The 16,174-nt window shown below is 32.6% G+C and overlaps 1 protein-coding gene across 12 annotated transcripts in view; it reads right to left on the bottom strand.

The window, feature by feature from the left end:
* Positions 1–16,174, bottom strand: part of br (broad-complex core protein) — a 97,369-nt gene that overhangs the window by 22,014 nt on the left and 59,181 nt on the right. For 11 of the 12 annotated variants that reach the window (XR_015822718.1, XR_015822715.1, XR_015822717.1 and 8 more), the window contains exons 3-5: positions 4,542–4,755; positions 2,407–2,589; positions 616–791 (exon numbers count right to left, since the gene is read on the bottom strand). Coding sequence is in view for 9 of the 12 variants with exons in the window: in XM_088228964.1 (XP_088085090.1) it covers positions 616–791; positions 2,407–2,589; positions 4,542–4,755 (573 nt within the window). In the remaining 3 variants the exon portion in view is untranslated. The remainder of the gene's footprint in view (positions 1–615; positions 792–2,406; positions 2,590–4,541; positions 4,756–16,174) is intronic. The other variant, XM_088228939.1, reaches the window with a different exon arrangement.

Genomic DNA, 16,174 nt, shown 5'->3' with positions numbered 1-16,174 from the left:
GCTCATTCACATTGATGTGGTGATTATGGAAATTATGGTGATTTCACTGGAAATTTTACCCAGAGCACTTCGGGTGAGAGACAAGTCGTCGAAATCGTAGAACAGCGACGGATGTGCGAAAAATTTGACACTGACTTTCTTTTATATTTGATCTTGAAAATGCTTTATGTTCCAAGTTTGAAAAAAAAAATATATTATTAACCCAAGTTTCAAATGATGTACTTTTGTACTTATCAAGTTGTGACATAAATAGACAAGAATCCAGGCGACTCAAAACAATCTGTATCATAAAGGAGTTAAGATGTTTAATGAGTGGCCAAAAGAGATTAGCGATGCTGGGTCTATAGCCTCGTTTTGTGGGATGGCGATGACTTTTGTTAAAAACAAACATCCAATTGTTGAAAACAAAAGGGTAGAGTGTCATCGGAAAGCATCTGGATTTTATAACAATGTTTTGTACAGTAAGTGTTAGAGTAGGATTTGGTTTTTACTCTGTTTACTAAAAAATATTTTACTGATAAAACCTAGAGTTGTCCAATTATTGGCACGGGAAGATGTGCAAATACCACACCTATCAAAGGTTACAGTTAAAATGTTAAGTATAAGTAGTCTTACCTTCGCAGGAATTGTTGTACGGTGGGGGGTCCCCCGTGCGAGAGGAGGGCCTCCTCCAACTTGTCGCAGTAGGAGGGGGCGGTGTGCGGGGGCGGAGGGGGTGGCGGCGGCGTAGGGGGCGTCACGGGGGCACCGGCCGCAGCCATCCGCGCCGCCATATTGTGAACCTGCGCCAGCTAGACCAAAAAATATATATATGATAAATACAACGGATCTTCCTCTTTCCTTCACTTTTCACTCACTAAAGTATGCCTACTAAATCTGGAGTCCCTATTTTAAGAAAGACATTGAGTTTTTAAAGAAAGTCCAGAGAAGAGCAACTAAACTGCTTTTTTGTTTCTGGTCTGTGAATGTTTCTCTAGGGAATAAAATATTATTATGTCATGACGATCACTTAAGAGAGCTCGGTTTGAGTTCACCGGAAGAGCGGAGGCAGCGTGGTGACTTAATTGAAACATTTAAAATCTTAACAGAGCAGTATAATGTATCGAAGTTAAATATCAATGTTCACTATGAATAATAATTGCATTCTCAGGGGTCAGTCATTCAAATTAAACACCACCTCCTTCACGCTGGACCCCAGGAAGACCTATCTGACAAACCGAGTCGTGGAGCAATGGAATACACTTCCTGAGAAACACATACATTTATAATGTTTTCTATGTTTAAAACACAGGCATCAGCTTAATAGCTGCTAGTGTACAAAACAATAAAATATTACCTTAAAAGTGATGGAAATCTTGCTAATTACAAGGTTCACTTTAAAAAAAAATTGTTTACTTCACAAAGATCAACAGAAGGAAGAAATATGGATGTTAAACATACGGAGGGTGATGAATATGTGTAAAATAATCAGTCGAGGCAGCCAATGGCAGGTCAAAAACCCTGAAAATGCCTAGACCTCAATACATATTACCTTCTCAAAAAGATTTTCCATCTCCATTGTGATTATATCAATTAACAGGGTTTATGAACAGTCATTCCAATATCAATTGGGAAGTTTTCTCATATAATTATATACAGTTAAAATATCTAGTACATATGCATATTATTTTTCTAATAATCGCCATTTAGCAAAGTTCGCTAGTCTCGATTATCGCTCCAGCCTACATTGTCTCGCTCTTCCAACAATTATAACTGTATAATATACGGACGCGATCTGCGGAAATAATAAATTACCTTGGTCGGACTCAAAGCTAACTCGAAGAAACTTTACCTTCCTGGCCCCGAAATGTTTAAATCATTTTCTAGCAGCCATAAAGAACTTCACAAGTGTATTTGAGAAAAATGTTTGCAGTTGGATGCTGCACATCGATAGGGACGAGGTTGTCAATCTTTTTAATGTTCGAGACTAGTGAAAATTTATCAATTTGCCTTCCTTCCATAATTTTATTTGCTGATATAAAACCACATATCAATTATCATTTCAATTACGTTTTTGGACTATTTTCTATGGATTTCAGTGATTATATTATTTTGTGTATTTGAAAATGTATGTAACTCAATTTGTATAACTTATATTTTAATATCGATATCCGATTATTTTTTAAGTAATTTTTTTTGGAATGTTATTATTTTTTGTTTTATTCTTTATTATTTATTTTTCTGTATTGTTATTCTATTGCATTACATGTAATTATAATTTAATTTGTTTTATAATGTATTTTTTTTCTTGTTAATTATTATGGCTTAACACCGGCACAGCCTAAAAAGCCATAGTACGTTCATGAATCTGTAAATGAGTGTACTTTTGAATGAATAAATAATGATAAATGAATAATGTTTTCTTACCCCTTGAGCATCATCGTGCTGAGTAAGCCCAGACACTCTCAAGGCCTCTGCAGTCTTCAGGAAGCTGCTGAGTGATCGTTGGTGGACATTGACTTCTCCGTGGTATATGAACTCCACAAGAGCATGGAGATCTGTGAACGCGACATCTTGCAGGACTATCACAGGATGTTTGCATGGTGTCGACTAGAAGAAAAATAACATTTGTTTATTACGAAACACTGACAAATAATTCAAAGCAAAGATTAACATTACATATACCCAAAAAGTCTTAAAAAGTCGCCAATTTTTAGATTTATGTTTGTAATTTGGAAGTCTACGAAACAAATGAATGTCAGTAAATGTTCGATATTTGAAAAATGTTTTTGGCAAAAGAAATCATAAGTAAGTACTTTCTTATGCATAAAAATATAATTATCATCAATTAGGTTCTACAAACTTATTTTTGATAAAAAAAAAAACTACAATAATTTGCGTAGATAGTCTTTAAAACAGTTACATACAGTCCTAATTATGAACTTTCACGAAGCAAAGCACGATATATGTATATACAAGTAAACGCCCATATTCTTATTGGAAATTTTATGCAAATCACTCATTCAGTGGAAAGCGGTCAAATTTATTTTGCGCACTTACATAATAATGACATATTTCAATGTACTTATTAAACACAACTCAATCGACTTAATTGAAATTTGTACTCGAAAACGAGAATTCACGAATTCACGAATCCACCGGGACAGAGATTAATCAGCTGTCAGAATATAAAGCCAGGAAAGCGGGAAATATTATAAATACGTAGAACTACTGTCAACTATCACTCGATACTTTACGGTTGGCGCCCTTGCTAGTTTTATGAATGAGAATAGGGATGTGACCGCTGGAAGTTTTGTATAATTCCACAAGATGCTGCTAGACTTAAAATTTTAATCAGTTAAAATTACCGACGGGCAAACAAACAGTATTTTAGGTAGTATGTAAAAACAATAATTACAAGGAAGTAACACTTTTTAGAGACAAAAAGTAAAACAGCACAGCAGTAAAATATATGTTTATTTTTAAATAATATATTCTATTATAATCATTAAAATATACATAGACGTGCCCAATATACGCTAAGTGCCCAATAGAGTAAAATATTTTTAAAAGTAGTGATACGAAAACGTATCCATAGTTACAAGTAAGTTTATTTTTATACCATAGTTCTACATTATCTTTGTTTATACCAAGGTTGCATTCAACGATTATACTTTTGTTGCCAAAAATTAGAGGATACTCGTTTTTTCATTCGTTGTTGGTGGACTCTAATCAGATGTTTACCTTAAAATCCTTATAATTTCGACACATTTATTTCTTTTCACTGAATTTTGGGGAATGCAAAATAATATTAGCTTTGGGCATGACAGCGTTTGTGTATGAGTTAAGTTTCGTCATTTTTGAGGGCTCAGGGCATGTCGATTAAAATGCCAATGATTACAACATATTATTATTTAAACCTTTTAACGATTTATTGTAGGTATTATTATTTTCACTATGCAAGCATGAGTTAAATCGTCTAAAAGTTTCAAATCTTCTAGTTATCTTTCTATACGAACCAAACTTAAGCTATTACAATTTATTGCTTTGCGGTTTAATTAATTTACAAATTAGAGACTGAAGAAAAATGATTAGGCGGTAAAACGATTTGAAAATCTTGGGCGAATTATCTACAATTGCTGCTTATAAAGTAAAATTTAATTTTCCGTACGAAAACGTTTATATTTGTATGAGAATTTGAAGTATCACCGTCGGAAACCTATAATTAAACATGTCTAAAAATACAGTTTATATAAATATTTAATTTTTCGTACAGAAAATTCAATGTTTCTTTATAGACAAGTGAAGGTAACTCTGTTGTAATACGGGCACTGGTAAAGTGGATGTGATAAAGTTTAACAACGTAAGCTTTAGGTTGTGTTCTGTGAGGTATTTATGTTTACAAACAATGAGAAACAAAAAATCTAACTGTAAAAAGGTGCTGGTGTATTTTTATTTACGAAATGTAGGTATGAATATAATGTTAATAATACTAAAATTAGACGTTGCGTTGGCCAAATATTGTTGGCATGACCAGACTCCAAAGTGTAATAATTTCTTACCTTCAACAGTTCCCTGAAGAAAGGACTGCACGCGGAGAGCACCACCCGATGTGCCTTGAGACTCTTGCCGTCACAAGCGAGGGTAACGTCCACGAAGTCTTCGTCATCACGAAGGTTCTCGAATGCGGACGTTATGCTGCTCTGATAGTTGTTCCATCGCAGGCAGAAGTGCTGGGTGTCTGTAGTATCTACCATCGTTGCATAGGTATCACTGCTGTCAAAAACAAACAAATTAATAAACAAGAATCGGAAAAACAATACCTAAACGAGACTGAATTGTAAACATGCAGGAAAAATAAGCAGTCCAACGCACATGAAAAATGATCGGCCTTTTCATTATTTTCATATACACAGTTTTTCAGGGCCAGACCGCGAAACTTCAGAGGAACATTCCTCATAGTAAGCTTTAAATTTTTTTTTCCAAAAAGTCATTTTTAAAAGAGTTTTTTTTATTTTTATAATCTCAAAACGTAGTAAATCCTTAATTTCTCGGACAAACAGTCCCTCCACAAATCCCCGCCCCTCTCCTACCCAGCCGCTTCCCTTGTCCGCGTCTGGTGCCTATCGCTTCGTTGGCCAAATACGTTTTTATATCTTTTTTTTGGGAGGGGTAGGAGTTTGCGGAAGGGATGCTAGTCCGAGAAATTAAAGATTGAATCAATTTCGAGATTTTATATATTTATATATACATATACATATATGTAAATATATGTATGTATATATATATATATATATATATATATGTAAATATGTTTTTTTTTAAAACTTTTTGGATAAATTTTATAAGAATTTTTTTAAAAGCTCATTGTGAGGAATGTTCCTGTAAAGTTTCACGGTCTGGCCCTGAAAAACCGTGTATACGTATTTACGTATTACGTATGTATGAAATTATACTAAAGACTGCTGAAGACGAGGTGAACAATCCGATGTTTATCGGTAACTTGAATTTCCATGACGAAAATGTTTATATTTGTGTATAGTTTTGTCTGTGAAATGATCGGTTAGGTAGTATGTAATCGACGAAAGAAACTGGTTTAAAAAATAAATATTTTAATTTCGGCATAGAAAATTCGATTGCCTATATAAACAATCTAAATATCCTACTTTAAATCATAAAGCGGGATAATGAATACAACTAGGTAACTTAAAAATCAGGATTTTTGAGATAACTACTAAAACACATAGTCGTGCATTTAAATCATCGTAATATTATTTAAATGCATCATGAATTGTCTATTTGAAGCATTTAGGGAGTAAAATACAAAGATGGGTTTTTAGTGGTTAACTTAAAAATCCTGATTTCGAAGTAACCTAGTTGTAGCAATTGCTACAACATAAATTGATTAATTTATCCTTATTTGTCGATCACAATACCCCACGATATTGTGACCGATAAATTACGACCAATAAATCATTACTAATAAATGATATTTTAAATGAAGTATGAATCAATTCAAGCAAGAGCTAGTTTCAGATATTATTCTAATATGGCAAAAAAATATCCTTACGAGGATTGATTGCCTAAAAAAAAATTAACTTAAGCTCAAAAAGATATCTCTTAGGTTTCTTTAAAAATCTAAGATTGATGGACAAGTTCATTTAAATTGGTGATTCGAAACGACAATGTAATAATAACGATATTTTCTTCGTGAATGAAAAACAAATAAATAAGGCGATATTGATCTTATTATAGTCTAGAGAGAATCTATGACGTAACAGACTTACCACATCCCGTCTCAAAGATGTGTCTAATTAAAAGATGGATTATTTATGCTAATACGAATTATTATTGGTTTTATTTCTTATGATGTTTGTTTACTATGTTATAGTTTTAATGCATATTTTGGATTAAACAAAATATCATCAAAGTAACTGGAGTTAAGATGATCTTTTTATAGTGTTTATATCTTTAATAACACTTTTTTTCATTCTGAACCTTTAGAATGAAACAAATACTAACCAATCTTGAATAGTATTTTCGTATTTTGCTCGTTGGTAAATCGAATACATTAAAAAATGAATATGTACAATTTTAAATATTTTGAATTCTCAAAATAGACTACTAGACCTAACAATTGGAAATATTATTACTAAATTAAAAACAACAAGACATCATTACACTCATGGAAAACATATTTTTCTTTAATTAAATGAATAAAATAAACAAAAAATACAGTAAGGCGTACAAACATATTTTAAACAAAAGTAAAAAAAAATATTCCTAATGAATTTTTATGAAGTCGTTTTATTTGAAAACACGTATAATATCTTACTTTATTTGTAATTTTTATGGTATTAAAATGCAATAAAAATACAATATTATAGGACGACACTTTTGATACTTTTCTTCTTCACAAGATTTTTTTCTTTTAAATAATGGAAAAAAAATTAAAAAGTTTTCACGTAATAATTTAAAAAAAAAACTAGTTTTTAAAATGCGACAAATTATGACGACTAAATGTAGGGATAATTTGGGAGTTACTTTAAGTAAACATAGAAAAATGGAAAGTCATGTGAAATTACACCAAACACAGAAATAAAAATTAAAACTGATTTTTTAGATTTTCAATGAAAAAACTATAAAAAATACACAAACAAATTACACGACATTTTTAATGGATTCATTTCTATTTAGATTTATCGGAATAATTCAACTGATGTAATTTTTTATATTATAAAACCATAAAAGGATATAACTGAAGAAAAAATAATAAAACGAATATTTTAATGAGTTTTGAACTTATCGCGGTAACCCAGAAATAACGACAAATTAATGTTTGACATCATTACTAGATAATATATAATCTGATATTTTTTTAGGCAATAATCTAATATTGGTGTTATGTTTTGTTAGATTAAGATTCAAAATAAAATAAAGATTATTGTGTGTGTAGATATGTATGTATGAAAATAGATTTATATCATCTGTATGCAATTAAAGTGAATTTGTATTTTTTATCAAGCATACATCAGCTATATAATGTAAAATCCTTCAAAAAATAATTTAACGGTTTTTAAATGAATTATTAAGCATTTTTAAATGACCAGTATTTTTAGTACGCCCAAACGTTTGTAGGCAAGGCTTGATTTGTATTACGACAAAGATAATGTGGATGTTAAACCATACGCCGAATGGTGAATTTTACATAGTGTGTAAAGTGCCCACTTAAGCTAGCCGATGACAGGTCATAAGCCCTGTAAATGCCTAGAATTCCATATTCACTTCTCTACAATGTTTTCCGCCTTTGTTATAATTTGTTAATCTTAATTACTCTTTAGGGGGCAAAATACAGTCTGTTGTCTACAAAAATTTGAATCAATGAATATTAAAAGGTACCCAAGTAAGTGTATTATTGAAACAACGGAGATAATTAAGTCCCGTGGTTTTTTAAAAATTATACCAAACTGAGCAAAAAAATAAATAAATATATGATTCGTATTACCAGCGCCATGATTTTTTCAAGTTTTATAATTACTCTACTCCGCGTATGACGTTACAAGTTCTCTTCGATAAGTTCTGCTGGTTGGCGAATTGGCTTCCCGCAAAGCGGAAATCTATAGCAAAACTATCATTGGTTGATTTAGAAGAACTAGTGACGTCGTTCAAAGTAGTTCGTTTTTATTAAAATCATTTACATAATTTTTTTCATACATTTTCAAAAAACTTGGCCGTACTATTGAATGCTCTAATTTTTACCGCGCGTAAGAAATTATTTTTCGTATCCAACTTCCCGTAGCATTAAACTTCCTCATTGCTTATAAAAATATGACAATCGAAGCTAGCCTAGCTTAGCCCCAGCATTTATGAATGAACGTGAAAAATGGTACCGAACTAAAATGTGTTTTTCCTCTCTGTTGCAATAAATTTAAAAAAAAGATATTATTTCAGGATTTTTCGTTTTAGCGTGGAAAATTCAACGGCAGCTTAGTACACTCAAATCACATTTATATATGACCCTCCAGTGGTGTAGTGTATATCACGTTTGGCCACCCTTCATGAGATTCTGGGTTTGCAATTTGACAAATCATTGTTCTATTTTTGAGATGCAAATTACCAACATTAGTTCACATAGGTAGGACGTGGTGAATGTGGAGAATACAGTCCCGGGATCTTAAATCTCAGGTTTCCGGAATCCCGGCCGTTTTCAAGATCCGAAAAATCCGGGATTGTACTTAGCTAATCTCGGGATTGCTACAAACAGGTCTTGTTTGCCTAAGCGAGCGTTTTTAACTTCTGTTTATGTTGACAATTAACTATGGTTTTTTTTTATTAAAAAAAAAAAAAATATTTTTTTTAGTCAGAAAACATACGGTCATATATAATGACTTAAAAAACAAATATTTTCTAACATAAAAAGACCAATCAAGTTTTCATAAATTATGCAAAAGATGTAAACTTTTTTTTTTGGCAATTCATCCCATGAAGGATGATTTAAATGTAAGCATTAAACATCAAATGTGAGAAGATAAAAATAAATAAATAAGAAACTCATGTGAGAAAAAAAGAATTGTTAACATTTTCGTTTTCCACGGAGGTTATCATTGGTAAAAAATAAAAATGCCGAATGCACCGGAAATGAAACATAAAATGCTTTGATACGAGCATTTCTGCGTTTGTATTTTCGGAATTCCATTTATATAATTGTTTTATGCTTTGTCTTATAATTTAAATTATTGCATTTGAAATAAATAACTTGACTAAAAAAAATGGCTAATTTTGTTCTTTTACACGATGTTCTGTTACTACTAATTGCCTTATAAAAACTAAACAAGAGTTTTTTTCATTTCATATCCCGGAATAATCCCGGGATTCCGAGATTCCCCATAAAAAAATCCGTAAGCCTGGGATTAATAATCATGCTCGGGATTGTATTCCATGGGCGAATGCCACTAATAATTTCAACTTTGCCAGTTCTAAATATTTTTCTTTCCTCTTTATCCAAAAGACGTAAATCTTATGCGAATTAAATGCCATTTTAGGCATGCCGTATAAAATTTTTTTTTAGATCTTGCTGCCGACGGCCCACTCCTTTCTTGTTCTTGATTTCTCGATTTTGATATGGAGGGAAATTATGAAAAATACACCACAATACTCAGACCAATTGAGAAAAAAATCTTGGATTTCTCACAACTGCCGGGAATCGAACTCGTAACTCCAAATTCACAGTTAGCGGTCTAATCAATTGCGCCACGGCGCCTGGCAAATATGGTTTATTTAAAAATAACAATATGTTTCAATAGAAATAGAATTAAATATTTTGTAGTTAAAATCGGAGACATACGAATAGTATGATAAAATTAAAGTCCTAAGGGGTCTCCTATTTTTTTTTTACTCGTAAAGGAGTCGCGTATTCAAAAAGGCTGGAAAACACTCCTCTAGGCCATCAATTTTTCAAAAGGACGATAAATGATTTACCCATGATTATCGAAATAATGTTTGAATGTTCAATTTCAGAGAAATACTGAAATATTTGCAGATAAAAACAATTGGTTACTTTCGTTATTAACAACAAGAAATTATTCGAGTTTACTAGTACTTGTATTAAAAAAAATACTCATATGTACATTGTGATTGGCAGGTATGCTGTAATGTCATGAAAATTTTTAATAATTCAATAAACATACTAGTATTTGATATCGCTAAATTTCACACTTTCTCATTGCAACATGGGTCAGGTTTATGTGGTCAGAATACGAGACGGGATAATAGGTTTTTAATGTTGTCTACATGCGTCATGTGAGCGATACGTTATCGTCTGTCATCAGAATAAGAGGAATTATTAGAACCATAATTACCTACACGGCCGTTGTAAGATCGCGCATTCTGACACTTACGACTTTCGCTGCGTAATATCGTCTTCAGACATGAAAAATATGAAATAGAAGCGCGAAGAATGTCAAATAGCTTATTAGAGCAGTGGTCAGCAAACTGTTTTAGAAAGGGCCAATCGAAAACGTAAGGATGAACTAACTAGAAGAATCTTTAGGGGTGATATTCCAAACGCTCTCGCGGTCGTATTATCTAGTGTATTTACGTACAAAATACACGAGAAAAACTGTTTTCTCGTGCCGCGAGAGCGGTTCAGAATAGCAACCCAGGTATCTATAATTTGTATTTATTGTTTGAAAATTTGAAGTGCCTATCTTTGTCGGTTACTTGTAGTTAAACATGTGGAAAAAAAACTTTTTTTAATACAAAAATTTCCTTTACAGATAATTGAAGAAAACATCGTTAACTGCCAATTATAATAGGAGCGCGGGTATTTGATTACAATCGGAAGATAATGGATTTAATTAATTGTCTAAAAAGTTCAAATCGATTTTTCTTCATGAAAAATTTCATATTCAAATTAGGACTTCTAATCCCACAGCTGATTTGTAATCTCGGTATTTGCGGGATCAAAGATTTTCAATCCCCGGGGATCCCGGTATTTGCGAGATCCCGCGTGTTTTAGTGCAGAGTTCAAATAATTTGTATTTAGTGTTCAGACATGGTAATATTTATTCAATTAATTATAGGTATAAGAACTAGTGAAGCTGGAATATGGTGTTAAAATATATTCGATAGTTGACAGCTAAAATAAAAGGCTGTGATCAATCACATAATAATATTCTTTTAGAAAAAAAACTTAATCAAATTTTTACAATCTAATGCCTTGCTAATTATTATTACTAAACTTACGTATATTAGAGGATAAATAGATGGCAGCAAAGAAAACCCTTTCAGCTTCGACGCTCGTGGGCGGTATAGATTTAAGCGGTGGCGGTTTTGGAATTAAATGTCAAGTGAGGTTAAAATATATTTTCACACTAATACTGCTAGACTGTAATCATCAATATTGACTAACTATGGTACATTACTAATTTTTAAAAAAGGTAGCAAGAATAAGCGTATTCCAAAGTCAACCTTAAGCAGATAAAAATAAATGTGTTTTTTTGCTTTCAGCACGTATTTTCTGAAAGAGAGCGACTTAACTAATATATTGAAAATGTTGTGTGCATTTCCCGTGCTTGGCAAAAAACTGTATTTTGGACAAAGGAATATGGTTGTTTTTACGTTGATATATTTTTATATTAAAGATTAGTATTCAAATATGTAAATATTTACCCTAGCAGCTTTCTGTTTTATGGTCTTTTTTTTTTTTAATAATAGATTTTATAAAACGGAGGCTGAATGGCGATTGGCAGATGATTTTAAAAGCAGATGGCAGAGTAAACTCTAACTCTTCTTGCAATGGAAGATTAGAAACTTTTTTGCTAGCAGTTTGGGCAGTCTCATTAGCCAGAACAGAAAGCGGCACTTCGTCATCAGTATCTTTGGTGTTCGTATTACGTTCGCGTTATAGTCTCAGCTGATAATGACTGGAAAAACGTATTCTCTGAACCGACTCATTTTCTTTTCGAAGTAGACTTTTGAATCGCAAACTAAATATTTTATTGTCAGTCAATGCTTGGTAGCTATCAGGATTTTGTTAATAAATCAGTAGTGCGGTTATATTTGTAAAGAAAAGGCGAAAATACAATTTACAACATCTCGTTGGAATCGGGGACCAGGGCCTCGATTATGATGGGAAGATAAAGACGTCATACCTTCACCTTGACGATATAGTTGAAAATAAATTCTCACTAGCGATAACAAAGATAAACTACCGACCCCCCCCCCTTCAAGTTTTGGGTAGGTTCATCGATATGAAACAAGAGGAAGCGTACGTCACGGTACACATGTCTACGTACTAAAATGACATAGCATCAGTATGACGTCATAGTTGAAGATAAAATACTCCCAACCGATTATAAAGATACGCTAGCGATCCCCCCCCCCCCCCCATCAAGTTTTGATGTAAGTACATCGGTTTGTATCGACGGATCTAAAACCCCTCGATTTGTTTATCTACGCATTAAAAGTGACAAAAATTTTGTTCCACCGACCTATTTTTCCTTTAATTACGATTTAATTAAATTTTTAATCGTTATGAGGTTGGCACATTTTTTTAAAAGCCTATTAAATATATGCCAGAGAAATAGGTTAAAGTCGAATTAAATTCTGACATAACTGTCGATTTCGGAAACGAGAGGCTAGATGAAAAAATAATGTCGTTAGATTCTGCCCCATTAACATATAAGAGTATCTGGGCGAAATAAAGTTGCCACCATAAAAAAAAAAATTATTACATTTTTTCGTCTGTTTTACTATTTTCCGGAGTGTACGTATCGAGACGTTAAATGAGCCGGTTTTGTAACCGCTCGGTAGATAAAGACAGACGATTGTTAAGCATACTGTCTTGGTAATTATCAAAAGTTTAAAAAAAAATCATGTTCAAGTGAGCATTTATGAGTTTATAATCGCTTTGAAGTTAGCACTTTTTATTACAGAAGCCTATTTAAAACATAAATGAAAACTATTTTTAATGTTAATGACGTTAAGAGCACGGACTAAATTGATGCGCTCATTCATTGGTTCGTTTCGATCATATGATGTCGATATGACAAGTAGGTAGAACATACCTGCCCAGGAAGCAAACTTGAATCTCGAATATATTTTTATATGGAGTATCTATTTTCGACTCAGTTAAAAATCCTGAAAAAGGATATCGAGTGGGAATACGACCACCTCGTAGTGCAGTGGTCAGTGCGTTCGCTTACCATGCTTGATGTCTTAGGTTCGATTCCTGGCCGGGCGGAATCGAAATATAGGCTTGAAGGTTCAAGACTGAGTAGTATTAGCGAAAGACTGATCACCTTACCTTTCATGTAACAAAAATGATCGAGATATGCTGCAATTAGAGTACTGATCCAGTGTCCAATGCACCAAAAACAAGTTAAATTATTTTTATTATGATGGTACATAAAATAAGTAAATAAATAAAGAGCGGGCCGTAATATGCAAGCCCTATATTTGAGTGTGAGGCATTTTGCGAAGTAATAATTTGGTTGCGTAAATAAACTAAACTCAGAGCGGACAAATTGCATTTTGACTAATATTATAATACGTAATCTAGTATCGACAGTATTCTGTCTATAAAAATAGATATAACTCGAATTGCGTTATGGTCGCGTGTTAGTTTCGCGGACTCACACAGAGGTCCGAGGTTCGAAGTCAGCTATACCACAACTTGGTTAGTTAAAAATACCCCTAAAATTTAAATACTTAGGGAAATTGTCGGTGTAGAAATGCCTTGTACTTATGCCCTGTGCTTATTACATATTATTATTTTTAAATCCATTAATGCATATGTGTATATGTATGTATATATTTATGTGTGTGTTTGTGTGTATATATTCTAATATAGAGTATTAACATTAAAACCAAGAAAAAAAAATTCCCGATTGGTCTGTGTGTTGTAGCAATTTTTTTATTAAACTCAGATATTTATCTTATGTTTTCCAAAGACTGAAAAATATCTTAACCAAAGAAAAAATAAAAATAGTACATTACGCTATAATTCAATCTTCAATAACATATGGTATAATAGGGCGGGGAGGAGTCTTGGACGCGCATAGTCGCTCAATAGAAATTTCGCAGAAAAATATAATTAAAATAATTTACAAAAAACATAGACTATTTCCTAGTAATAAATTATACGTAGCGAGTGGACTCCTTACTTTAAGAAAATTATATTTATTTCAGTGCCTGAAATATGTTTACTTGAATAGGGAATTGTTTAGTAATAATTACAATTGTATTAGTAATAGATCGGACAGTGTACTGTCAGTTCCAGGATGCAGAACTGAGTTCGCGCAGAGGCACTCCTTACATGTTGGTCCAAGATCCTTCAATCTTCTAAGGATCTACAAAACAGTAAATCACTGGTACAGTTTAAAGTAGGTTTGAGGTCTTGGTTTAGCATAGAAGGAACAGATAGACACATTCTTAAAAAAATAAAAAATATATGCGTACTGCAAATAAGTCATGGTTTTGTAATATCAGCATATGTTAATTTGGTTTTTCTTTTATTTTTCTTTTCTTTTCTTTTCATGGTTATGTCATACCATATATATGCGATAAACTTTTTAATAATTGAAAAAAGAATAGGCCACGCTCAGACGCTGAAGTCTTTGTGGGCATTTTTTCCAATTTTATTTCTATGTAAATAATATATGTGTGAAAAAAAAATTACCTCCTTCCATATTTTTTCCACCTATCTGATGACAAGCCTCTAAATAGAGAGGCTTAGCTGGTTATTCCTTAAAACAAAAAAAAAACCAGGAGCATAATGTAAATGCCTAACGCAAATGGATGCCTCGACACGAATTGTGCCCAGCGAGGTGAGGTAATAGAAAATAATGAAATTATTATTGTAACGTAAATATGTTCGATTGCAAAAACAGTAGAACTCCGTTTATCTGAACTGCAGTCATCCGGATTGCCAAATATCCAGATCGTTACTAGGAAATAGGAAGTTTTCAATGTGATTCCAATTTGCCGTATTATTTAAAAAATAATAAAATCTGACACTCATTGATCCGGATAGTTGGAGTTTTGCAATAAGAAGTTGAGTGTTTTTTTTTATTATTTGTTAATAGACCATCAAACTAAGGGAGATTAGAAAAAAATATGCATATGAATCGTATTATCAGCGAAATGATTTTTTGAAGTTTTGTAATTTTAAAATTACATCGCGTGTGACGTCACAAGTTCTCTTCGGTGAGTTCTGCTGATCGGTTAATTGGCTTCCCGTAAACCGAAAATCAATTATAACAATATCATTTGTGGATTCTGAGAAACTAGTGACTCGTTCAAAGTAGTTTGATTGAATATAAATTATTTTCATATTTTTTTTACATTTTAAAGAAATTTGCCGTACAATTTATTGCTCCAATTTTTACCGCGTGTTATTTATTTATTTATTAACGGACATTGTACATGTATACAATTTATAAGGTTTAAATATTACAATAAAAGAATAGTTTAAAACATTTAAAAAAAAAAGAAAGAAGCATTGACAAACATAAGGGACATCGAGACAAGATCTGGACTCTTTATTTAGTGCTCGTTTAAATCGTTGTAAACTTAAGCCAAAAAAGTCCATATCTTGTCTTGAGTTAACAATACGACAAAGGCCGGTCATTGGAGAATTTAGGCCATAGTTTGTTCTATGCTGATCGATGAACAGTACTTCATTGTTTCTCAATCTACGAGTCGGAATATTGTGCTAGAAAACATTTTTTATATCCTATTCACAGTAGCACTGAACTTCCTCACAACACATAAAACTTAATTTGCATCAACTTAACATTTATTTTCTGTATCCGGGTGAATGAAGAACACAGTTGTCTGTGTGAAACAGAACGAGAACTGGACAGGTCTTTTCGTCTCGATGGAGATTAGTCCGCCTCGTACGTTGGCGCGTTGGTCTCACATGTTTTAGGTCCCGGGTTCGATTCCTGCATTCCCGGCAAGAAAATTTTACACACCACGTAACCGTAACATTCACCGTTAGTGTGTAAAGCTTAAAGCTACTTAAACCAGCCAACGACAAATCAGATACCCTGTCAATGCCTAGACTTCTATATTCCTTCTCGAAAAAGGTTTGGCTGCTCGTTGTGATAGATTTAAAAGTCTTAATTTAAATGAGGATTTTAAGTACCAATAGCTTAAAATCCAGACTTAAACATTGAAATAACTTAACCTG

The sequence above is a fragment of the Micrasema longulum genome, unplaced genomic scaffold (genome assembly GCF_059751315.1).
Source record: "Micrasema longulum isolate JH-2025_06_02 unplaced genomic scaffold, ASM5975131v1 h1tg000049l, whole genome shotgun sequence".
Lineage (NCBI taxonomy): Eukaryota > Metazoa > Arthropoda > Insecta > Trichoptera > Brachycentridae > Micrasema > Micrasema longulum.
This window is presented reverse-complemented; position numbering and strand designations above follow the sequence as displayed.